Consider the following 26,609-nt stretch of genomic DNA (forward strand, 5'->3'; position numbering starts at 1 on the left):
TCCCGGGAGGGACCGGTTCGGTGTGTCCCCCCCCCCCCCCCGGCGGTGGGAGCGGGGGAGGGGAGAACCGAGGGACGTAGTCGGGTGCGAGGCGGAGCCTGAGCATTTTATGAATGGGCTCATATGACGTCAGCGGGGGCGGGAGGCGAGGCCCCGTCTTCCACCAATGCCGCGAGGCCCCCGCGTGGCAGGGCCAATCGGAGCACGGCCGCCGGCTGACGGCCATCTCCGCCGGCCAATGGCGGTGAGAGAGCGGGTCCGACCACGTGGGGCGCAGGCCGCAAGTAGTACGGGGGCGTGTGGCCGCGGCGCCCTGCCCCCCCCTGCCGGCGCGGCGGGAGCGTGGCGGGGCCGCGCGGCCCCAGGGCGGGCGGGGCCGGCCGCGTTGCCCGGTTACCCGGTGACTGATCGGCCCCGCAGCCAATGGCGGCGGAGCGGGGGCGGGCGCCGTGACGGCGGCGGGCCGGCGGTGGCCGGGAGGGCTCAGTCCGGCCGCGGCCGCCTCCGCAGCATGGTGGCTCCCGCCGCGCTCCCGGCCGCCGGCCTTCTCTACTGGGTGGGCGCGCTCGGCGTCCTCTACGCGGCCGCGCTGGCCTCCTACCGCCTCCTGTCCGGTCTCCGCGTCTGGGTGCTGGGCAGCGGCGCCACCGCCGTGGGGCCGGCGCTGGGCGCCTGGGCAGGTGAGTGCGCGTCCCGCCGGGCCGCGGCGCCTCCAGCCCGCCCCCCCCCTCCGCACACACACACACCGCGGGGCGGCGGGGGGCCGGGGGCGGCGGCCGGGTCCCCGGGCGCGGCTTGGGGGGCCGGCGGGTGGTGGCGCTGGGCCGGGCGCGCCCCCGCGGAGCCGGGCTCGGGGTCCCCGCGGGACGCGTGGGGCGGGCGGGCGGCGGGCGGAGCGGGGATCGCCGGTTGTTGGGGCTTGCGGACGGGCACGGCTTTGTTTGAACTTCGGCTCGGGCCTCCTGGGCGCGCAGCTCGGCTCGGGGCCGCGGCTCCGCGGAGCGGTGCCGGTACCGGCAGCGGTTTCCAGCGCGGCCGGTCGGTGCGCGCCCGCCCCCTCCGCGCGCGCGCCGGCCTCGCGCCTCATCGCTGACGTCACGGCAGCCCCGTTCCCCGCCGCCCCCGGAGCAGCGGGCGCTGCCTCGGCCCCCGCCGGGACCGGCTCCGCCAGCGGGGGAACGGCCGCGCCGCCGCAGACTTGCTGACGGGGTGAAAACTTGTGCCAACCCCCCCCTTTCCCCGCGCTGTGTCCTGCGGACCGGCGCCTCCTGAATCCCGGGCCGCCGGCGGCCGCAGCGCGGGGCCCTTCCGAAAAGGGCTGCGGCACCGGGGGCCGTTCCTGGTGAAGGGGGGGACGGTGGCCGCGGCGTTGAAGTGGCATCCCGAGAGCGCGGTGGGAGCACAGCCGAGGCTGTCACCGGGGGCCTGGCAGCGCTAACTTTACTCAGTTCTCCGATTCCTGGCCACGGGAACCGTGCTGGGGAAAGAACGTTCCTTCCATCTTAGTCTGCTCCAGTGGCTTTTAAGTAATGATGAGGAATTAGGGAGAGCTTCTCCGCCAGTGTAACGGATCAGGCCAAGAGAATTTTTAAATCCATTCCTGCCAAAGGCAGTGGGAAGGGAAAGTCCTGTGTCTGGTTGGGAATTGATAAGGCGGGACTTAAAAATAATTGCAGGCTGCAAGAGCGGTGAGTTTGAGATGAGGTGATGGCTTAAAAGGCTGCAAAATGTACTCCCTTCCCTGAAGGGGAGTAGGAGGACATCAAGTGCTTAGACTCTGCAGCTGCTTCTAGGTGGCAGACCTGTAGGTACGGCAGCCCCGTAACAAGCTGGGAGGGTGCGGGGCTAATTGTAGAATCACAGAGCACTTTGGGCTGGAAAGGACATTAAAGTTCTACCCCCTTGCCACGGGCAGGGACACCTTCCACTAGCCCAAGTCGCCCAAAGCCCCGTCCAACCTGGCCTTGAACCCTGCCAGGGAGGGGGCAGCCACAGCTGCTCTGGGCAGCCTGTGCCAGGGCCTCACCACCCTCACAGGGAAGAATTTCTTCCTTAATGATTGTGGTTCCTTGTAACCTCTGTAGCAGCCAGCACAGAACTTGTATATGACCGTGTGGTTGGGTAACTGAACACCTGCTTGTGTGAGACACCAGTGAACCGCAGCGCTACTGGCAGCGTGTGTAATCGCAGAGCACGTTATGGGTCCTGCGTGCACAGGCTTGAAATACAGCAGCAGCACTTGGGACAAGTTAAGGCATTACATACACGCGGTTAAGGCCCATGTCTTCCTTCCAGCTAGAGAAATGATGTACGTGTTAAAGATATGGTCGCCACAGGAGACCCAAAGCCTTTTTGATTTTTTGATGTTGGTTTTGAACATATTACTGCATCATCAGTTGCCTGCTGACCTGTGGTGCATCACAGAAGTTTTGGTGGCCACTTTAGCTTGTACTGCGTTGTTTCAAACATGGAAGTTCACAGTGCTTGAGCCAAACGCCAGCTTATCAGCTGGAACCACGAACTGTAGACAACAGATCTTCCCTCAGTCACATCCTCAAACATCCCATGAACAAAAAACTGCCATGTGGATGTCCTCTGTCGCTGTTTTGCTCAAGGGCAGGCAGTCTGGGCCCTCGTGTGTGGCTGATGGCAGCACACAAAAATTTTACCTTCTCTTTGCCATGATGGAGAAAGAGGGGCGTTGGCGGTACAGCCAAATTCCCTGTGTTTGTCACTCCTGCTCTGAAGTGAGAGCACTGCTGCAGCGTCAAGGAGGATGGAGAAGTAGGTGCCTACTGACTTGGACCTGAGCTGTAGAAAGACATGTGGCCATCGTCAGCCTGCTGTTGTACATCCTCTGTGTGCTCCTGAGGCAGGCGAGACGCTGCTTTACTGGGGCAGCTGCTGTTGTCTCAAGCTGAAATGAGGAGGTTTTCTCAGTCTAAATGAGCACCGGGGTGGTTTGCCCCAAAATGCAATGTGGCACCAGCAATAGGCGGGAGAGGTTCTCAGTTTTCTCTCCTGGAAAGGAGGATGAAGGCACAGCTGCAGATGTGATGGGTCACCTTGAGAATTAGCAAATTACTAAGTCATACTGTAGGAAGAAATGCATTTCCTCCTCTCCTGGTCTTTTTAAAACCAACGAGTTTGATGCTAATTAGCTGCTGTGATTACTGTGACAATGCATTCTTTCTACTGCACAACTAAAAAGGAACTTCACATAAAGTAGAAAGCCCCTACAAGCCTTTTTCTAAGGGCTCCTTACTGCTCTTTAACTCTTCTGCAGGTCTGAAATTGAGTTGCAAATTCTTCACTCCTTTTCTTACTGTTTTTTTTGTTTGTTTTTTTTTTTTTTTGCATATATGCAATTGCTGCTGTCTCTTCTCTAATTTGCTGGTATTTAGAAAGAGAGGGTGCGAGGAGGAGGAACTATGTGAACCAGTAATGTACTCTGAGAAAATTAAGTTTGTACTACTTTAAATAACAGCTGTTTGGAAAAAAAAATTTTTTTCTATGGACATGGTTATGTGTGAAGGTCTGTATGCGGCTTTTCTGGTTTTCTCTCCCCATAACTCCCATCTGGCTTGGTTTTGGCTACCGTACAATTTGGGTGGATGTTGTTTCGCTGTGGGATTTCTGGGTGCATCTTGAGAATACAGTCAGAGCTCCTGAGTCAACTGCTCTATACCTTTAATATGCCTCATAAATTGGTAACAGAAGATGAGAATAACAGCTCCCTTGCTTGGAAAACAGTTTAGCTAAGTAAACCACAGACTCGACAGGAGCAGAGTGCCAAGGAGTCATTCTGAAATCACCAAGAATACAGCAAAGATGTGGCTGTTCCCCTGCCTTCCTCTAGACAGGCAGATCTGTTGGCAGCGCTGGTAGTTGTGATCCACAGTGGTATTTCCTTAGGTCGGATGAGTATCCCCTATTCTTCTCCCATCGATGGTGGTGGCAGGCAGCCACCTTGCTTCTCTGCCATTGACAGTTGGGTGTATTCTGGAGTACAGAGTGTCTGAAGCAGGGAACCGCCTGCTGCTGTCACAGCTCCCTTTTGGAGAGTTGCCGTATCTCCTATTTTAGGAAACCGCCTCTTCTTCTGCAAAACATGAAATCGTTTTTCTGCCCCTTCCCTTGGGTAACTTGGTGAAATGAAGTCAAAATCCAATGGTAGTTCTGACTGGGAGACCTCTAATCCAACCTTCTGCTCAGAGCAGGGTCAGCTGTGAGATCAGACCAGTTTGGTGTATGCAAATAATCAGCATTGTATGTTCAGAATAGACCAGTACTACAAGTTGGAGTGATCTCATGCTCTGAAACTTCTAACATCTTGGTCATGTCAGATACTTAAACTTTTCTTCCTTTTTTCCTGGCTCAAAATTGCAAATATGTTTTTTCCCCCCTCAATTTGCTGTAACTGAAGTGATGTGTTAACTGGAAACAAAGTTTATTTTGACTGTGTAATTGGCCATATGACACTCTAAAAGTCCTGTTTGCTTTCAAGCCTCTCCGTGACTTAGAAAAGCACCCACTTCTTCCCCCAGTGCCTTTGGTACAGGCATGGTTGAATAATTGTACATTTAGTGATCACAAAATGTCTGATAGTGATGATGCTTTCTCATGTGGTGAATACAGCTGTACAGTTGTATTGGGGCCAAGAAATGTTTGTGAAGATGGGCTTGCCTTAATTAAGCTTCTTGGAGTTTATTCACTGACATGCAAAAATAACTAAATGTGGGCAATTTGCTCTAGATTGCTTAAAAAAGAATCTGTAAGAGGTCATTAATCAGGATGGTGCTCTCAACTGCCTCTAACTTTCTGTAATTTGGTTTTAGACAAAACCCCCCTTATTCAGTCTTAAACCTTTCTTTTCCTGTGTAAATGTTTAACAATAAGTTCTTTCATCAGCAGCAAAGCCGGGTGAAGCTCACTCTGTTCTTGTTGGCTTCTTTTACTTAACATTGGCTACAATTGGCTATGCAGAGGCCAGCGTCTAAAACCAGCTATTTTTAGATCAGTGCCACTAAGGGAGGCACAAAAATATATATGTAACCGGGTACTTGAGCAGTGGAGTAGATAAATATTTGTGTCTTTAAAGTCAGGTCTTTTTAAAACTAAGACCATGTGGGGTGATTCCCAAGCTCAGTTTACTGACTAGGAAGCTGGGGTAATAACAAGCTCTAGACCAGACCTTAACAATAATCTTATTAGATTAATAAAATGTGATGCTTACGTGAAGAGGAAGAAATGACAAGCTGGATTTTGTGCTTGTAAATGATTTGAATTAGATTCCATCGATACAGTTATGCTTCCTGTGGTCCCTGGAAACAGCATTTTGTAAAACAAACCTGATCCATGTGAAGTTCTTGGGACAACTTTAATGAAATAAATTGGATGAGAAATGATTTTAATGACAATTAGAACTCCATAGGAAGGACGTTCACTTCAGTGCTGAGCAGGTGGTAACTTGTTGATAACTTTGAGCAGCTTTCACAAGCGATGTCATTTTTCAAGCTCCTTAGCATCAAGTGAAATAGCTGTTACCTGAAGGCTTTTTTGTTTTCTGCGAACAAGTTTCAATCCCTGTTGCGCAAATGAGTGTAATCTTGCTCTGCAGGCGTTTGGCAACGTGCAACGATAGTTGACAGACCACGTCATAAATCACTGTTGCAGATTAAAACAGCCAACCTAGTGCAGTGTATGGTGAGGTTATAGTTAGTGGGGAAACGAAGGGAGTTTCAACTTCTTCACACTGCTTTGTGCAGGATGTGAGAGGAGAGGCTCTGCGCAACTCCTTCTCCCCACACCCGAGTGCTTGACTGGTGTGTGTGGAGCTTTGGGAGAGCTTTTGGTTCCCTCTCTTTGTTTAGTGAAACTGCTTATTCAGGCCTTTATCATCTTCAGCACTTCAGATCCATGGCGAGGGTTTTCTAGGCCTGTTCTCAATACACAAACACTTCTACCCTTGTACAAAATAAAGCGTGCCACTACTCAACCCGAAAAGTAACGTTAAGAACGTATGAAAACATACCAGATTCTTATAACTCTTGACCATGACAGCTCAAGTCAAACTTGCAGCCTGAACTTGGAGCATGTATTGTTTTTTCGTATGGCTCTGCAAAGCACTTCTGAAGGGTTACTATGCAGAAACGTGGCTCTGGAAACGATCTGGTGCAAGCGTCCTACTCCTGTCTGAACTTCCCACAAGTGCCGTGCTTGTGTGTGTGGCTTTTTCTTTTCCTGTTCACCATGTAACATTTCTCAGTATCCATCCTAAATTTTCTCTGGTAAAAAAATTAGTTGTCTTCCTTTAGTCATCTATCCTACTCATAGCTTCTAATTTAGAAGACTCCTGTCAGTGTCTCCCTCCAGCCTGCTCTTTGTTGGACTAAGCAAGTGCTGCTCTTGCAGAGCAGCCTGGGAGAGGTGTGATCTCTGGCCCTGTGGCTCTAGGCTTAGCAGCTTGCCCTGCGTGGTACTTCAGTGGGCTGCCATTCCAAAAAGATCAGTTTTGCTCTCTGGACAATATAAAGGAGTGAACCATACTCTCCTCTGTTTTCTACAATTTTGCTGTCTTTGTGCTTCTTGATTGCTTCTTTTAGGTCTTTTCCTTTGCCCATGATGTTACTGACAGTTTAAAATGTCTGCTTAGTAGAATTGTTCAACTTAAGTGCTCCTTCTTGCACTCTCCGGTCAGAAGGGGAGAGGGAGAGCCCAGAAGTCCAGAGTCTCCAGTTCTGCTGCGTCCCTGCTGTTGGGCTTCAGCACTTTGCTTCTGGATTGTCAGCACCACCAGGCTCACAATCTCCAGCTCTGGTTTGATTCGGTGTGAACGCTTCCATTCTCCTGTTTTGTTGAGAGATGCTTTTCATTTTTCAAGAGAAATTCCGGGTGAAACTGTTCAGTAACACAGAGCTGATGTCACTGGGGAACTGGAATTGGAATGTGAACAGGCTTTGCCATGCTTAACTGCAAGAACAGATATGCATGTGAAGGAGAGTTAGATGCTGTAGTATGGTCTCTCCACCTCTGAAAAAAAAAAAAAAAGCTAGTGGTGGGTGGAGGACAGATGTTATTTACATTAAGGTGAAAGGAATACCCATCTCTGATAAACAGCCTGAGAGGAAAATGCTTGAAAATTTATTAGCCCGGCAGATGAATAGCTATGTTATTTTAAGATAGCTCATTCTCTCAACTTTGTGTGTATTTTAAAGTAAGAATACTTGTAATGGAAACCAGTTACTTAAAACTAGGGAATTTATGCAAGGATGTAATCTAGAGAAGAATCGTTCTCCGGTTTCTTTATATCACTTTTTTGGCCGGTGTAGTGCCCTCCCCTTTGGGAAGGTTACCTGTGAAGCACCTGGGTGAAAGCAAGGAGAGGCCTTGTGTCATAGTGAGGAGCACAGAAGTGTCTCCAGCAAAGAAGTCCAACTGGAATCGTGCTGGGTGTTAGAGCCAGTTGGGTAAGTGCACTCCTGTGTAAGGAGCAAGCGAGCTAGCAGGAGGTCCTGAGGGTGTGAGGGCAGAGCTGAGAGTCTGGGGAAAACTGCAGTGGTTTACCACCTGGGAATTACTTTTTGGTAGGTGGGTGAAACATGTTGTTCTTGGTCTTCTGAACGGTTTTGTTCCTAAGCCATAGGGTTGAGATGACCACCTCTGCTACAGAAGGGATGATGGAATAATTAGGAAGGATATTTTCTTACTAACAAAAGTGCCAGGTGTGGTTCTTGCAGCCTAGCTAGTGGCTAAAGCATCTCATGTGTTGGGCTTGCATGGTTGAATCACTTGCCTAAATAGATTTAGGGTTGCCATTTGTAACTTCAGGTGACTTCTGTTGCTCACTTATTGATAGGCTTTAGGAAACCTAGGTTTCTAGGGTAGAGCAAAACACTTTTCAAATTGAGTACATTAGTATCTGAAAATGCTACAATTAGGGCTATTTGACTTGCTTCCCCTGTAGTATCTTTAATTGCACAAGGATTCTACCTTAGATCTTCTATTTTTTGCCTCCTGATTATTTAACCTTAACGTAGTATTTTTTTCCAAATCTGTGCAACTTCTCAGATTCCTGGAGTTGAAGTCTAGAGCAGTACGCCATCACCCACTGGGTGAGTCATTAGCAGAGCTGAAATCCTGATCCACAATATAAGCTTCGCCAGCTAACACTGGAAAAGAGCTATATGCAAAATTTCCTACTGAGTTTTTAATTTACTCCCCTGCCCTCAGCAACAGATGGTGACACCTAACACCCTGGGGTTTGATCGTAGGTTTTGAAAGTAAACCTCTTGGGTAGCAGTTCTTAAAACTGAAGATGAGATGTCCAGAAGCTGAGCCTCAGGGAGAATGGTGCCTGTCCCTTTGTTTCTTGTACTTATTTTTCCATTTTTATGTCACACTCCCTGCTGCTTTCTCTCCTGAGGGTTCTTTCTTGTGTTCCTCTCATGACTCAGTTGCTTGTCCCAAAGAGGGTGTCAGGCAGCTGTGTGGCTCGGGTTGAGGCATGGTCTGTGTATGAGCAGGACTTAATGTGACTGTACAGGATTTGGTTTTGGTTGCTTGGGGTTTTTTTCTTCTGTTCTACCTCCTTCCTATTTTCTCCTCTTAAGTAGTCGTGAGCCGTGGTGTCCCAGGAGGGTGTATTCCATCAGTTATGCCAGTAGCTCAGGGACAGCTGCACTTCCACTTCTTGAGGAGCTCTATACTTACTGGACAAGGAGGAGCAGGGCTGAGGAGCTCCATTTTAAGGATGTTAATCACAAAGATTTTTCCAGAGGATTTTCATGTGTGTTAGAAAACTACCACTGAAGCAGAAAGAGAGAGAAGCTGTAATGAGAGAAGGGCAATGGGAGGTTGTGGGATAAGCGCAGTGGGGCAGAGGTTTTTGTTGTTGAGGGGAAGGAACTGTTGTGCAGAGACTAAAGAGTCTTGTTTTTTTCCAAAGTCTCTCATCCCTACTTTTAGAGGCAGAGGTTTGTGGAAATGTGCAATGGTGTGTGTGGGTATGGAAAGCAATAGGCAGAGAACTATCTACAGTGTGACTGCTGCTACCCAACCAACACTTGCTGATGCTTGCACGCTGCTCTTCTCCATACTCCACCACTGGATTCTTGTTCCAACGAATCCCAATTTCACATTCCCCATCCATGTCCAGCCAATCTGTTCCCTTAAAACTCTTGCCTTGCATCTCTTCTGAAGCCTCTGCTTGACCTATTTCCCAGGGGCTTCGGGCCCTGTGCTTCCTTCCCCAGGACTCTTACCCTGCCAGAAAAGGCATTTGATTTATAAACTCATTATTCACTAACAGTTTTCACACATATTTTTTTCTTGAAGAGGTATATATGCCCAGTATTCCTGGTGTCTGAGTCCCATCTGCCACAGGAACTTTCTGTCTCCAGAGTAGTGACTGAGTAGAGGTGATTCAGCACAGCTCACGCATCAGATTTCTTAAAAGGAGAGAGAAGCAGCAACCAACCAGGAGAAGGATATAGGGCGCTGAAGGATTGCTGCACTGCTGGAAAAAGCTGCTACCCTGTCAGTAGTTGAACAAGGAATTAGAGTTAGGGTTTCTTGGTGTTTGTTCCTGCTCTCAGATGTGTCTTGCATGTCCAACCCAGTATTTTTTTGGTGTGGCAGAAAGGGCTGTATGTTCTGATCAACTTAAAATTGTGCTTAAAGGCAATTTACCTGTCCTAATACATACTCTTTGCCTCCATCTCCTTGGTCCTAATTCTGTCTTCAGATCTACGTTAAAACTTCTGGTGCTCTGCAGCTTTGTGTTGTTTCCTAGGTTCTGATCTAAGATCCTCCATTTTCTGGACTGGTTCTTCACCTTTGCTATTTTTTGTCAATTCTAGTTGTGATCTGGGTGTTCACTCGCACTGGAATCAGTTTACTCCCTCTCTCAAGTGGTGTCAGTTGTCCTGACTTCGAACACTTTATCACTTAAGCCATGACATCAGTTTATGAGTGAGATATCATCAGTCACAAGAAGACTGGGTGCGTGGTTTTACATCATGGCTTTCTGATCTAATTGTTTGGTGTGGGGAGACAAGAAGGTAGGTGGAGAGCTCTTCTACTTTTCTCCTCCTTGTGCTGGCACTGCTGCTCGTCTTGTTCTGTGGCGATCTAGCTAGGCTCTCTCCTGCAGAAGTGTGATCACTTTTGGATATTTATGCACCTTAGACTGCTTTGCTGTGGGTCAAATGAGTTCCAGTGCTGGTGTGACAGAAGGGAAACTCTGCAGTATCATGAAACTGTGTGTTGATGATAGTTAAGCCCAGTGGTCAGCTTGAGTTGCTCCAAGACCAGACTGCTGTCAAAAGAATTGCTTCTGGTCTAGGTGCTGGTCATGAGTTCTTGCTACTTCTCTTCTGTTGTCTCCGATCGGTGCTGGTGGTGCGAGTGAGGTCTGCTTGCTAGCATGGCTGACGATTAACTCTGCAGGAAAGACCAGCTGCAGGGTTAGCTGGATCAGCTTGATGGTTTGCTGGAAAAGTGATTGGTAATCAGATGCTGGGAAAGCAGGGAGGAATGGATGGTTGGATGGCATCCTGCAGTGCTGTGTCCAGCTCTGGTGCCACCAACATCAGAAGGACACAGACCTGCTCAAGTGGGGCCAGAGGAGGCCATGAAGATGCTCGGGGGGCTGGAGCACCCCCTGTGAGGACAGGCTGAGAGAGTTGGGGGGGTTCAGCTGGAGAAGAGAAGGCTCCGGGGAGACCTTAGAGCGGCCTCCCAGGACTTAATGGGGCTACAGGAAAGGTGGGGAGGGACTCTTGATCAGCCAGTGTAGGGATAGGATTGCGGGGTAACGGTTTTAAACTGGAAGAGGGTAGATTAAGATTAGATCTAAGGAAGACATTCTTCCCTGTGAGGGTGGTGAGGCCCTGGCACAGGTTGCCCAGAGAAGCTGTGGCTGCCCCCTCCCTGGCAGGGTTCAAGGCCAGGTTGGACGGGGCTTTGGGCAACTTGGGCTGGTTGAGGGTGTCTCTACCCATGGCGGGGGGTTGAATTTGGATGATCTTTAAGGTCCCTTCCAACCCAAACCATACTGTGATTGATCCTGCAGCTATACTGGCTTAAACTGAGGCTAAAACTGCAGGAGGAGCCTGTTGTCACTTGGCCCCATCTTGATGGGCTATTCCAAAGTCTTGTTTTGCTCAATTCTGTGTGGGTCAAGGTGGGTGCCATGTATGCAGTCCTCTTGTGGGTATGCTGGGAGTTGCAGAGTACAGTTTTGGAGGTCCTTGCTAACAAGTTTTAACAAGCATCTTTCCTTTTCAAAGACTAGGATAATAGTCTTGTATTGATTTGCTAGTTAGGGAATTAATTTTAAGAAATACAACTTTTCACCACTCTCAGTAGTTTTGCTACTCAGAACTTTCTGTGGCCTTAGACTTGGGGACAGACCAGTTGTATTGGGCTATATAAAAACTCTAATCCTGGTAACTGAAGTCTTGATGGTTTGCAGTGGTTGAAAATGAGGGTTGGGGTGGAAATCTGTTAATCCGGAAGTAATTTTGACTAAAATTTCTTGGCTTACAAAAAAAGAGGTGGATTTTCAAGCTGCCAGCTATGCAGAATTGTGGTAGGATCTCATCCCAGCTGGATTTGTCACTTCTGTGCTGTTGCTGGTTGTGGATAAAATCAAAGTGTAAAACTTCTGATATGAAACATTGCCTTGCCAACATATGAAAATAATGCATTTGCTCAGAGAAATGTTAGCGTGACATACCAGTATAGACTAGCTTGTTTCAGTCACTGTTAGTAAGCTTTGGATTGAAACCGTGTCTCTTATAAACTAACCTAGAATTTGTCTCCTTGCAGCTTTGCTTTTTTTTATTTTTGCTTCTCAAACTTATGGCATGAATTTTTTACAAATGGAGGAAGTAGATCTGAGGAAGAATATATCGTATTTTCCAAATGCATATCGTTTTAAAATAGCCTTTACTGTAGAAGTTGGGTTATATTTTCATTTTTAAAGCCTTATTTTGGGGGGAATTAATAGTATGACATGCATCTAAGGATAGGGATGCTGATCGTAACTTGTAATGCTTGGTCCTGTCCTGTGTATAGTGTGTACTAGCTGTGGGTTATCTGCAGCCTGAAGTTTTGCCCTTATTCCTAAATCTTGGAGCAGTGATCAAGTTCTTAAAACAACTTGATTTCTTTTTATCTCATAAAGGTGTCTCAGTACCTTTGATGCAAACTGCTACTTCTAGCTACAATGGCCATTTTTAGTGTGAATGCTGTTTCTAAACGCTGTAGTGCATTAGTTTGCAGGTGGGGTGGGCTGCTCTGCCTCTAACAGTGACCTGCCCAGACTGCGCTGGGCCCCAGCTGCCCTGAATTCAGAGTGCTGATGGCCTGGTGCTTGTGGGACAGTGGTATTTTGGTGAGGTGGCACTGGCTGGCTGACTGTTTAAAGGAAGGTTTGTGGGACGCGAAGGAGAGCAGCAGAGTTGCTGGAATAGTTCCAGTTGGCAGGAGGGGAACTTTGTGCTTTTTTTGAGAGATCTCTTGAGGGAGAGGCTGGAAGGACCTGGGGATAATAAAGCTGTTATGACAGGCTGGTTCTGGTCACCGGACTAAAGGTACCAAGGTGACTCTAGCAGAGGTGATATGAGCAACCTCCTTTGCTCTTCCTAGTGTCTGACTCCTAAAGGAGGGTTTTCTCTTGGACCAGAGAGAGGAGTCCAATAGTCTTCTCCTCCCTGAGTGGGACTGGCACCACTGGAAACCTTTTCTGTTGTTTTTTCCTCTAGTGGAAGCTGTAAACCTTTCTAAATCAAAAAGTCAGTCCTTGAGAAGTTGGGATAGGAGAGCTGCAAGGACAGGATATCAAAAAGGGAGGAAAGCAGCAAATAGAAAAAGAGGGATGGGGCAGGAGGTTCATAAAGTCAAACAGGGAGCCAGAGGGTGCTGCTTTCCAGAGCATCCAGGCAGTTGTGCTGTTCTCCCTTTACAGCCTTACATCTCTGGACAAAGGGTGTTGCTGGAAACTCCTCTGAGCTTTCTTTTTATCTGAGCTGTGTCTGGTCAGCTTGCTTGGAGTGAGCTGAAGAGTCCTTGCACCCTCATGGCAGTGTGCTTGCCAGTATCCATTCACCTTTAGATGCTCAGTTCGATATTTTTAAAAGACAGGGAATTTTCCTAGCTCAATGACATCTTCCAGTGTAACAATCCATGGGTTTCTTCCCAGTGGATTCCCACATGGATATTTCTTCCCACAGTGTAAACACTTGCCCAGTATTACTGGCTGGGCCACACTGGGATTCTGGGGCATGTTACCATAACTTACGGTGGCCATCTCTAGTCTGGCGGGTCCTGTTCCCAAATTGGAGGTTCACCAGCAGCTGGTTCAGCTAATTTGTCAAAGCCGATGCACTCCTCCCTTTCCCTGGTGCGCTAGTTCTTGCATTTATCCGATTTTGTTCTGAACCATTTCTGAATGATGGCTGGCTAAAATCTACTTTTTGGCAGGTGTGGGGGACAGCACAGTAGCCTGCTGCTGGCTTAGCTCCCTGCATTGTCTCACCGTGCTGCGGGACAAATGCTAGTGCCAACGCAAAAGAGGGTTTGGGAACCGATGGCTGAAAGTGGAACTAGGGAGAAAGGATGTGGCTGGGGTTGCATCTTGAGTGGATCTAGCAGGCTGCTGGTGAAAGCGGGAAGAGCTGCTCCCCCTTCCAGCAAGGGCTTCCAGCACTTGTTTGAGTGGAGAACTCTAAATGGAAAGAGCACTGGGGAGATTGTGATGAAGACCTCAGAGGGAAGCTGTGGGGCATCTTGATGGGGCAGTTGCAGATACTTACACCAAGAATGCAGCAGAGATCTCCACCTTGGCGGGAGGAGGGCACATGTTGAGGGCATGGTGAATGCTGCTGGGTCAGAGCCAGGGCTTGGTGGGACCTGAAACTCATGGGAGGTGTGAGGGCTGGCCCTGGGTACGAGACAGGGAGCACCTGGGGCTGGCCACATCCAGTTAAGGGTGAGCGCGCTGGACCCTCTGTGGAAGCCACCTGGGGGGCCTTGTGGGGCAGGCGGGCAGCGATGGGTGCGGGAATGACCCTCGGTTGTCTCGGTTCTTCATCCGCTCCTGCGGGCAGGGCTGTGGGGAATGTGCTGGTAGCTGGTCCTGCTGGAAGCCAGGCTCTCTGGAAGTGCCCACTGCTGGCCTGGAGTGGGGTTCCTGTCACACGTGTGTCTTTAGTGACAGAACACTGATCCCGCTGTGACGGGGCTGGGACAGACTGGGGTGAAAGCGGGGACAGACTGGGGTGAAAGCACCAGGAGGGGAAAAGCCTCAGGTGAGGCCGCCATGCCGAGCTGCTGCTTCCCTGCCCCGGTGGGGAGGGATAGAGGTGTCCCTCTGTCCCTCTGTCCCTCTGTCCCTCTGTCCCTCTGTCCCTCTGTCCCTCTGTCCCTCTGTCCCTCTGTCCCTCTGTCCCCGTTCCCGCCCCGCCGTGGCGCCGCAGCGCCCCCTGCCGGCCCCGCGGGCTCAGGGTTCCGGTCACAGCCGGTGCCGCCGCCAACCCCGCCCGCCCATCTCTCCCCCTCGGCGGCTCCGGTGGGCGGTGGTGGGGAGGAATCCCGCCCCGCTCCCCGCGGGGGAAGGCCGCTGCCGCCCCCGCCAAGAGCTAACGCCGCCTCACCTCAGCCGCCCCGGCCGCGCCGGGGGAGGAGGAGGAGGAGGAGGAGGAGGAGTGGTGGTGCCGTCACTGCGGCGGCTCCCGCGCCCGTTACCTAACCGGTGACATAACGCGCTCCCTCCGCTCCGCTTACGAAACGCCCGGGGCAGGTCCACAGGCCCCGCAGGGAGGCGGCGGGGCCCTTCCGAGCCCGGCCCGGCCGCCGCTGCCTCCCTCCTCCCGGCTTCCCGGGATTCCCGGCCCCGCGGGGCTCCGGGCCGCGGCAGGGGCGCTCCTCTCTCCTCCCCCAGCCTGATGGAGAGTTGTGTGAAGGGACGGGAGGGGTCGCGCCCTTCATCCGCGGGGTCCGCGGCCGCCACGCGTGACGGGGACACGGGCAGGTCCAGGGGCCGTGCCAGCCCGCGAGGTGCCCACGGGCGCTCCCGCTGCCCCCCCGCTCTGCCGGAGAGAGGGCAGCGCCGCGAATCACTTGTAGCTGAAACACACGGAGGCTTGAGGCAAGCCTCCTCTCCATCGGAAAATCGTGGGGAGTTTTCCACCAGGGGAAATACCACAAGTTTTCAAGGGCTCAGAGTGAACTATAGAAGGCATCAGTGGCTGTCTCTTGATTTAGAGCCGGGAAGGGAAAGGCAGTGGTGCCCGAGCTTTTCCCTCAGTCCTCGCCCATTGCAAAACAGTGCCGAGACAAATCAAAACAGTCAAGGATTTCTAAATCGCTCCAACCTGAGAGTCTCCCTAATGCTTGATGGGAATTTATCGAGGGCATTTCTCATGAGACAGCTATAACCAACCTTCCGAAGTGATTAACTTGGGTGTGTTAACATCATTCCCCTCCCCCCTGCCCCGGCGGTTTGAAATACATAATTAAAGCAAATGTAATTAAGAGCATGGGACAGAAGGGACCTCGGTGGAACAGTAATTACCAAATATTCTCATTTGAGGTAAACATAGATCTTTTAGGGCCAAAAAATACAGAAGAGTCTTCAGATTTGATCGGTTTCTAGCACTGCATCATTGTCTCTGGGCTCAAAGCAACCCCCTTTTTATGAATGGTAGGTTTTGCTCAGTTGAAGGGACTAGTCTGTTCTCTGTTCTTTCTTAAAGTATGTGGGCTAGAGGGTGCTGCTGAGCACTTGAGTAATCTTCCTGACAATGCGGAGAAGAAAGACTTTTTCGAAAGGTGTGGTTTGAGCTTGTTTAAGCTTCTGTTGGAGAACTGCAGTGCACAAAAGCAGGATAATCAGATGACTTCTAATTTAAACAAAATTGCCTTTGCGTATCAGTTTCCAATGCCTAGGGTAGAATGTAAAATGCAGACTTTAAACAAAATATTGCAGAGTACTTCACACTTCTTGTAGGCAAGGTATCTTTTGAAGATAAGTTAATGGCTTTTCAGCAACTTCAGACTTTGTCTTTTTTTTTTTTTTTTATATGAACCATCTATTTGAATAGATTGCCTCTCATCATAATTAGGCAACTTCCAAAGACTCCAGAAATTTAAATTCTTCTTCTGCTACTTGTCTCTGTTTTTAAGAGTTGCCTTTATAACGTCTCAGCAGCTGAATAAAGACTTGCCAGCTACATCAGCTTTTATCTGTGCTTGTCTTTGCATCTTTTAAACAGCACATTATCTAGTAAATATACTCCTAAAGCCATCTTTGTCTCTGACAACACACGAGAAGCTATTTCCAGTATGACAGAGGGCTCCACTTTTAACAGAAATAACGGTCCTATTTAGAGTGAGAGGTTATAAAGGGTTTAGAGCCATTCCGAGCATAGTGTAAACATGCTCACCAGCTTCTCATGGATCTTGGAGTGCACGCAATCATGCTTGAACCTGCGAGAGGGGACACCCTGAGGGGTGTTTTCTCCCCAGAAGTGCTACTTTAGCAGTTGGTTTGAGCAAGATTGCACAGATATTTCATTTCAAACTAGCGAGGGGGATGGAAGGAAGAGCTGTATTTGATGTTGGTTTGTGTTCTGGGTAGCAACAGGCAGCTTAAACTGTCTAGGTCACCACCTTCTGCACTTGGGAACTGAGTGCAGTTGGGTGACCTGACATTTTGGATCTTTCCATTCGGTGGGAATAGAAGCATAACCTTTCACTAAAAGACATAATAATATCTCTAAAAAAGAAGATACTGCTTCTCACTTAATGTGGATTACTTTAAGAAGCCACCTCAGCTAATTAGCGTTCTAAACCCTTCAATTTTATTGCTTAATTTAAGTGCTGGAGACTTTGATCTGTAGTGGTCACCTTAGTTTCAGTCCACACTTATCCTAGACCTTATCCTTATTCTAGACAGAGATGTAATAAGGGTATGACAGATTGACCTGTTCACTTAAAATTGTGCATGTCCTGCAGCTCCATAGTTGTGCAGCCTTACGTGAGGAGCGGTGGGCTGCGTGAATGGGAGCAGCTCTTTCAGGCTCTCATGACACAGGTGAAAGTTTCTAACCTCTGTGTCTAACACAACACATCTTACCTTGCTGCTGGGCTCTTTTCTGGTCTCAGTAAAACCTCCAGGAACTGACTGTGGGGACTGGCACGGTCTCCTGGCTTGTTATTGCTCCTGTGGCACGGGAGTGAAGCTGCTGTATATACATTAAAGGGCCTGAGCTTGCATTCCGCAGTTGTCATCCTCCTGCCACCTTCACAAGGTCTTGTAAAATTCCCTGTGTGATGCTCCCTGTAGTGCTGTTTTGGGACTTCAGGTATGGAAGTCTCTGTACTTTAACTTCCCTGCTTCTGAGCAGCTTACACGGTTTGGGCACAAGTCATGTTGCCACTTCAGCTATTCTGCAGAATCCTTATTTTCATACCTCTGTGTCCCTAGAGCAAATGCTAACTTCTCAGTGTACAGCTTGTTTTAATGTTGCTTCTAGCCAAAATGAATAAAAAATCACTGGGTGTCTTCCTGCCTCAATTTCTGTTCTACTTCTGAGCAGTCAGGATCTCTGAGTTTAATTCCCTGTTCTGTATATAGCTCCTGAACGAAATCTCTCCAAGTCTTGCTGCTTTGCAGCCGGGTTCCTTTTTCCCCAGATAGCCTGCGGATGTTACAAATTCTGTCTATGTTGGCTTCCCCATGCTTGTGTTGGAGGGGATGGGAGTAAGTATATTGTGTGAGTAGAGGGGAGTCAGAACTTGACTGCACAAAACAGGTAGGGAAAAGTTACTAAGCTTTTCTACTTCTGTCTTTCTTGCGTGGTACATGACATAATGAGAACTCATGAAGAGGGGAAGATCTTGGAAATATCCTAAAACAAAGCAAATGCTTTTGCTGTGCTCAGATCCATCTTTACACCTGCTCTCTTCCAATCTGTTACCCACTGTAGGAGCTGAGGTGTAAAACCTGAAAGAAATGTTAATGCTACTCATGCTAACTGCAGGCTGTGCAAACTGGCCTGTGAAGTAAGATGAGAATTGACTTGTGCTCAACTTGGGGTTTGGTTTGTGGCTGCTTAAAAAAGAAAAATCTAAGCCTGGAACATAATCCGGATATTAATGTAGAGTTTAAATAGATCATGAGAGCAAAGGTTTGGAAATACAAAAACAACACACCCCAAGCCAAATGTGAGTTGTTATGCACACGTGATGCATGCAGGGGAATTCCTCGTGAGCTCTAAATGCTGGCCATGACTGATAAATGGATGGTCTGAAATAGTAGGTAGCAACTGCTATATATACTCGGCACAGAAGCGGATTGGGCTCATGGACTTATTAATATATTGTGTCTGTGACCACACATTCAAAACAGTATTTTTTTTTACGGGCCTTGCATGTCTTCCTCCCTCATAGGCCCCTGGAGATCAGAAGTCAAACAAAAGTAGTTTCTTGGGTAGTTTGGACTTTGGGAATACCTCTGTTATTTTGGGGGAGGTGGAATTTGAATTTATAAGGGCTCAGTGGAAAACTTACCAGCAAGCTTGAATCTGTTACGTGGAGTTCCACATGGCTATTGCAAAATCTAAAGGGCTGAAAAAAAATCCCTAGACTATTTAAAAAAATTTTTAAAGCCCTAGCGTTTCTGGAACTCTTGTAGTTTTTAGAATTTTTAGCTGTTGAAACAGTCACGTAGCAGAAATGTGTCTTAACAGTTGTCAGTTAGACACAAGAACTTTTTAAAAGATCTGCAAGAATGGAAATAGCTTTGGGAAGGATTAGATGTTGTATTAGCTTTGTGGGCTTTTCAAAGTATTCACAAAAATTCAGCAAGGAAACCAAGCTGCTTCATATTCCAGTAGAATATCAAGAGGTCAGAAAATCCCCGTACAGTGTTGTGTAACTGTCTTGTCATATACAGTGCAGGGCAGGTGTATTTGCTGATGGATATATATATATATATATACGCTTTTCCTCTTCATGTGTAAAATCAAACTCGTTCTTGGAAGATGCAGCTTTAGAAAGGGTGACTTGTGTGGGTCATACGCTGGTGCAGAGAACATGAAGGTAACAATGCAGGGTTGTTAGGTATCCTGTAACACGTTTTAATATGGCTTGGGCTCTTAAATGAAAGGTTCTGGGAGAGCCCTTGCAGCTATTGCATCACTTGCCAAAAATAGCATCTTTACTGCATAAGGCAGCCTGTCTGCAGTGTGGATAGGCTTGAGAAATTAGTGCTTCTTGTGAATGATGTTCAGTCATTTTTGCTTCTCAGCTAAGCAGGTTTTTAGTCTAAATTTTGAGGCAGTATGAAGTAAAAGGTTTTATTTTCTGTCTCTGGGGGTGGGGTGAGTTTGAAAATAGCAGTGTCCACAGTTCTGTCTGCAGCATGATTCTAAAAATACATTTTTAAGCTTACTGAAATTACAATTTAAAGACACTGATAAATATGTTCTTACATTGTAATTGTCAGGGGAAGGGAAGAAAAAGAATTTGCTTTGTGCAGAATGAGGTAGTCTGCTATTCTCATCAATCACTTAAAATTTAGTTGTGTTTTTTTTTTTTAAATTGCAATTATACAATGCAGGCAAAGTATAATGCTAATCTAAATTCTTATTAAAAAACCCCACAAGCCCCAAATCCTTTCCCTTGAAAATAGAAGGTATATTCTACAGTGGTTTTTTTCCCTTCTCTTATTCTGAAATCTTAGTCAAGATGTACCAGCAAGGGAGTGTGTTTGTATTCCAGTGGTGTTGCTGAACCAGACAGGTCCGCAGCACAGCATTTTATTTTTAGACTCTAGGTTGCCATTTTTATCCTGTAAAAAATATTCATCAGCGTCTGGGTGACAGGCCATCAGTTTTTATAAATGTGTCAGACCACGTTTTTTCCACCTCTCTCTCTACTTCTCCTTTTATGTCCTGCTGTATATCTTTCTTTTTTTGGGGGAAAGGGAGAGGGGGAACAAGGCTGCGGATTTTAATTCATGCATTAGATTTTTCAATTCACAGATCTTTAGCGTCACACGGTTCATTCATCTTCTGTACTTGGCTGCTTACGCAGCTTTGCTTATTGTCTGCAGTGGGTGAACTGTTGTGGTGCACAGAGCTGAAGGCATGGGAAGGGGCGAAATGGGTTTGCTGCTGGACCCACTGCCTCAACTCCCTCTCACTCTGCTCCCCCCCTCAGTACCCTGGTGTGGCAAGTGCTACTGAGAAATAGTTTCACCGTTGGTTTTGGGGTACTCGTCAGGTATAAAATTACTTCCTGGAGAAGATGTTGAAAATATCTTCAATGAATTTATATATATAGGTCAGCTGACTTCTAAAAATAGAAATGGGGAGATCTCTTCTGGTCTGCGATACTGAGAAGTGGCTAGTGCATGGCAGCAGGGGCTCCGAGAGGTATGGTTTTAGGATGGTGAGGCAGTAACTCTCGCTAAGCATGAACACGTAGCACAAATTTCTCTTCGTGGCAGTGTGCCACATTGTACAGTTGCTTTCTAGGGTGCTGGACTTCTGAACCTACATAGTACAGCTGCCCTGTGTGGAAAGTCTGAAGCTTTCTTGAGGAGTTGCTCGCTGAGTCCTTCAAGACTGCTGCTGGCCCCTTCCTTTTTTCCTTGTCAACCCAAACACGGGGATCTGGCTGTGGCAGTGACAGGAGCTTGGCTTTGAGTGACTCTTAGCTGCTTCTGCTGATTTTGTGGAAGAGTTGTTGCTTGTGGGAGGTGGCAACCAAGAGCAGTTTGTTGCTGGAGCTGAGTTAGCTCACCTGCCTAGGGGGGGCGTGGGTCTCATAATGGTCTGGCTGCCTACTTAGGTTTTACCCAAATCATGAGAGGCAGAGGACTGAGAGTGTTTGCACCATTTTCTCTTGTTTCTCTATCAGTAGTTGAAGGTCTGAGTCAACTCAGTTGGATTTATTGGAAAATAGTTTGGATTTATTTATAATTTTAAAAACTGTTGAAGTCTTGGGAACACTAGTACCCAAGATGGCTAGTTGGGTCAGGGCCAGTGTTATGATAAGTAGTGGTAGGTATTCACAAATGTAAGAGCAATGAAATCATTAGGATGGTTGGTTACTGATATTGGGTTGGAAGTGGAGATTCAGCATAGTTAGACTGTGTATACACACATGTGTTAAGCCTTCATTAAGGGGGAAAAATGGATTGGATCTTATTTGATCTTATTTGGGGAGGCACTGTACATTGAGACCTTCGTAAGGAGGGTTCTCAGGTAAAATAGAGCACATTTTGTGTATGGGAATATAATATACTGAGCACATGGTGTGACTTAACTAGTAACCTCCCTAACTGTGTATAATTAAAAAGTAGCTTATCAAAGATATACTTTATTAGTACTTATCAAAGATATACTTTATTAGTCGTCTTTCTGCTGCACGAGATAATTTAACCCTGAGAAAGGCATAGAGTTACAACTTGTTTTTCCATCTACATGGAGAGATAGCAGTCCTGGTTTATAACATTCCTTCCTGAAAATGGAACTTCTTAATTCTTGTACATTAGGGTTTGTAAACCCTAGGAAAGTGGCCTAAGAAAATACAGGGTAGGAGTTATTCCAGAAGAAATTAACCCATGTATTTCAGTTTTTTGATCCATTTTGACTATGCTGAGTTTGAAACCACGTTGTAAATTGGAGGTCAAGGATTGGGGACTGGAGCTAAAATGTTTTACTGTTGTGGTTTACTGCTGCAAGGAGGCTTGTCACTCCGGTGTCAGTGCTGGGTGATCTCGTGAGTCTGAGGTGTTCCTCAGCTCTCTGGGAGGCTGAGAGGCTCCATATGGAGGCATCCAGTGATTCTGTAGGAGATGACTTGGGTCTGGATGGGGTCATCAGCAGAAAACTGGCAGGCTGCATTATGTGAGAATATACATGTGTTATGTGCACTTGCAGCCCAGAAAGCTGGCTGCATCCTGAGCTGCATCCAGCGCAGTGTGGGCAGCAGAGTGAGGGAGGGGATTCTCCCCTTCTGCTCGGTTCTCGTGAGACCCCCCCTGCAGGGCTGTGTCCAGCTCTGGGGGCACCAACATCAGAAGGACACAGACCTGCTCGAGTGGGTCCAGAGGAGGCCACAAAGATGCTGGGGGGCTGGAGCACCCCCCTGTGAGGACAGGCTGAGAGAGTTGGGGGGGTTCAGCTGGAGAAGAGAAGGCTCTGGGGAGACCTTAGAGCGGCCTCCCAGGGCTGAAAGGGGCTACAGGAAAGGGAGGAGGGACTCTTGATCAGGGGATGTAGGGATAGGATTGAGGGGTAATGGTTTTAAACTGAAAGAGGGAGGATTCAGATTAGATTTAAGGAAGACATTCTTCCCTGTGCGGGTGGTGAGGCCCTGGCACAGGTTGCCCAGAGAAGCTGTGGCTGCCCCCTCCCTGGAGGGGTTCAAGGCCAGGTTGGACGGGGCTTTGGGCAACCTGGGCTAGTGGAAGGTGTCCCTGCCCATGGCAGGGGGTTGGAATCATTAAGGTCCTTTCCAACCCAAATCGGTCTATGATTCTGTGATACCCCGGAGAGTATCTGTAGCTGTCTTTCTTCTCAGAGACCATCTACCTGTCTTTTCCAGAGAATGTTTTATCTTGGACACAGTGATCCTTGTTGCAGACTTAGGTGCTGCATTTATTATCTTTGGCACAAGGTATGGTGCTGATGAGGGTGGCGAGGAAGTGTCTGAGGAGTTCTGCAGCTTGAGGTTCATTGGAACTGGAACTTAAGAAGAAAAATCAGTTTCTACAGGGTCAATTTTCTTAGTCTTTCTGTGCTTCCCAGTTTGCCTATTTTTGGTGTATTGTTGACGCACTGAAATTCTACTCAAACTTGAATTCGAAATGAAGATTTTAACTCTGGAGATAGGGAAGGAGCATGATTTTTCTAATAGATAGAATATATTTAGATTATTTTGATATTTTAAATGTACTTAATTTTTTAATTAATTTGCTATCTGCAAACCTGTAGTCCAAAGAGATTCTGATAGAGGCTCCCGTCAGAGGATTGCCTGGATGTCTAATCTTATAAATTTTGTTATATCCATTAGACTTATCTATTTAATAAATACATAAAATAACTTCAAAATCCTCAACTTCAATTTAAAGGACAGAGAGAAAACTAAGCAAAGTGATCAACTTACTATGATGGTGGAGAAAGCACCGAATCCCAAACTAGCAGTTCAGTTTCAAGAAGAACGGGAGGAGATGATACTGTTCCATGCAGGATGTGGTTTGGCTGTGTAGCTTCCTGTTACAGTCTGTATTAGATGCTAAAGATTTACATGGATTTAAAAAAAAAAATAGTGTAAAAGATCTTGATAGTTTTTTCTCCTGTGAATCTGTCCAAAATCACCAGCTGTAGACCATCAAATCGCAGAGCTGCAAGCTGGGGACGGGAGGAATATCCTGGAGAGGTATCCCAATGTGCTTGGCTGCTCAGTACCTATTGCTGACCACTGCCAGAGACCAAGTCTTGGGTTACCTGGATCTCTGTTCTGAACTGGAAGGTCTGTTCTTGTGATAAAACTGCCACACTGTGAGAGAGCTTGTCTATGCTATGTTTTTTTCCCCCTCACTTCTGATACAGATAGTTGGATATGTGCAAATAGAGGGAATAAGTGAATGATGACAGGGTGTTTTTGTGAAATTACATGCGTGTTTTTTCTAATGACATGATATGTCAGGATGTGCCATGTCCATACTGAATGATGCGTTATGCTTGAAATGTACCCAAACCTTAAAAATATCTTCAAGACTTTGTTTTGTCTAACTCTAAATAGTTCAGGTCCTAGTCATGAAGCTGTGAAAGGTCAACCAGTGTTTCAAAGGTGTAGAGAAAATGTTGAATTTCGCACTGCGTTCTGGGGTCTCTTGACAAACAATTATGGAATTTCATGCCCACAGTTTGATCTTAGAGCTGTTATAAGCGGTTGTTGCTTCTTTTCGTGCCCCAAACATTTTTGGAGATTGGTGTCTTCACTATGAACACGGAGGTGCTGGAGTAAGATGGTTTGAGTCATTGCCAGCACAATAAGCGGTTCCAGAAGGAGCTCCTTCCTGGTTCAGATTTTTTCACGAAACCAGAGTCTCTGTTCTGTTTGGGCCATTGTGCATTTGTCTCTTCTATCGTTTCTTTCTCATATCTCTAGCTGCAGCTAGCCTCTTGAGCAGACATGCTCTGGAAGTCAAACTCTGTGTTAAGATGGGGAGGAGAAAAAAGGAGAATTTCTCTGATACCCTCTCACAACCTGAGGAAGCCTAGGAGCATGCAATTAATGTATCAGAAACAATCCACAAATTAGGCTTATTTTGTTTCCAATTTTCCTTGTGATCCATTAAATGGATAGTAATGAACAGATTCTTGTTGCAAGTTTGTAGTTCTGTTTTCAGAGTTGCATCTGTCTTGTCTTGCACTGCTGTCTTGCATCTCAGAGCTCTTCCAGTAGGTCAGTGTTCCTTACCCTTACTGTGCTCTTCAGTCAGAAACAAATTTTTTTTCTCCTTTGAGATACCCTAATTTCCAGTTTTAATTGTGACCGACTTACATTTTTTTCCCAATGTTAACTGCACCTTTTAATTTTCTGGTGGTTACACTACATGAACTTAGGAGGAGCAAACAAAGCCCTTTTAAACTCTTCTCCGAGAACAGGTAACTCTTAATCATCTTGGCAGCCATTTTTTTGCTGCTGTTCCCATTTAAATTACTTAATGTACTATTGCTTTCTATTGCTATGGGAAGCACTTTGGTGGATGCAATCGGATTATATAAGTTGTCTTTATAGCTGCATCAGAATGGCAGTTTATAGTCTGTTTGATATTCAGCCACTGCACCCCAGGTACCTCTCTTGCATCGCTTACAATGGTCACCTCTACTCTAAGCAAAGTTAGTCTCAAGCGTACATCTTGAGCATCTGGTACCACCATGTCACCACGTAATATCTGGCAATATTATGCTTTTATTACTGTGGTCTATAAAACTGTCTAATTCTTTGTGATATGATGCTGTGATCCTTTTCAGTAGCTATGTTGTCTGTGAAGTTCTTTGCGCAGTGGTCACTAGTAATGGTACTGAACAGGATTTGTGTTGAGATCAGTTCCTGAGGAGTATAAATAGTGATTTGTTTTTATCCAGATAAAGTTCCTTTTTTTCAGTCTGAACTATTGTTGATGCCTCCCCAGGTAGCTCCTGGTGATACTCTTTAAGATTCTTCTGTTTGGTCCCGGTCACCTTCACAGTCACAGTTTCTTATGGTCATCATATAAAATGATTTTCTTTGCCTCGTAGATCTGAAGCATTATTCTTGTTTAAACTGATTATACTTTTTAAAAGTTTGGCACAGTTTGCCTTTTGATTAAAAATGGATCTAGTGCTGCATTTTAGCCCAATCTCTGCTTTTTTTTTCTGAGCTTGTGATTCTTCTGACACCTTGCATAGCTTTGACTTGAATATGCCCATAGCTTGCCAAGATCACTTGTCATCCTCTTCTATTTGCAGGTGTTGGGTTTTTGTTGCCATGTCACTAGCTTGAATTTATTTTTCTGCCTGTTACAAATATATAGTGAAAGAGGTAAAAAAAACCCCTAAACTCAAATTTCTTCTAGTGACTTCTTTTGTAGAGCCTTCTTCTAGCTGTTCAGGCTCCAAAACGCAGAATCCCTTCTACTGGCTGCTTAGTTCCTTCTCAGGAAAGCAACTTACCAATGCATGTTTCCAGTGGCAGACACAATGAAAGCCTTCAGATGGTGCCAGTCCTAAGCTTATCTGATCTTCAACATTTTCCTGTTGTATTCACCCTCTCCTAGAGGAGGGAAGAACCAGAAATGGCAATTTGAACAAACTCTGTGCATGTGCTTTCTTGGCCTGGTCGTTCTTGCAGTGACGGTCAGCATGTCACGTACTTCAGTGACAAACAAACGAGAGCTTGTTTTTGCGGAATATTAATACTATGCAGCAACTCTTACGGTAGTGTCTTACTGAGCACAGGGCAGCTATAGCTTAACTCAACTTAAACAGGCTTGAGCAGATGCTCTGAACAACTTCGTCGCTATTGCAGAAGTTAAGTTCAGGGCAGTCTTGGGTTTACTTGACATTTTCTGAATCAAAAGCCTTGCAAACAGCAAAGTTCTTAAATTTGTAACAGTATGGGATGGGGCCTTCTGAATGCAGGAGACGAGGTGTCAGAGGTCCCTCTCTCCTCCCAGACTCTCATATCCATGACACAGCGGCCCATGGCTAAAGGAGAAAAAGACTTCATGGCAAAGATTTTCCGCCCTGGAACTGGGCGAGTACACATAGACACAGTTGGGACTGATATTGCCTAAGTGTTGCCTGTGACTTTCATTAACTCCTCTGTATAGTTTCCTTGTTGGGATTTCTAGACTGCTCCTAGCTCTCAAGTCTAAAGAAATCTTGAGAGTGCACTGCCCCAAACCCTTTCTTGCTGTTGTTCTGGATGAAATGGGAACTTGTCAGTGCTGCGGTATTTATAGAATATTTTTCTACCCACAATCCTAGCTCCTAGACACAAGCTGTTACCAAGTAAGTGTTTGGTTCTGGGAATTG

At 47.0% G+C, this 26,609-nt stretch overlaps 1 protein-coding gene across 1 annotated transcript in view; it reads left to right on the forward strand.

The window, feature by feature from the left end:
• The first annotated feature begins 238 nt into the window (after positions 1–238).
• Positions 239–26,609, forward strand: part of HSD17B12 (hydroxysteroid 17-beta dehydrogenase 12) — a 91,352-nt gene continuing 64,981 nt past the window's right edge. The window contains 3 exon segments of the mRNA XM_074909396.1: positions 239–309; positions 311–504; positions 507–680. Coding sequence (XP_074765497.1) covers positions 239–309; positions 311–504; positions 507–680 — 439 coding nt within the window.

Source organism: Athene noctua, chromosome 6, assembly GCF_965140245.1.
Source record: "Athene noctua chromosome 6, bAthNoc1.hap1.1, whole genome shotgun sequence".
NCBI lineage: Eukaryota > Metazoa > Chordata > Aves > Strigiformes > Strigidae > Athene > Athene noctua.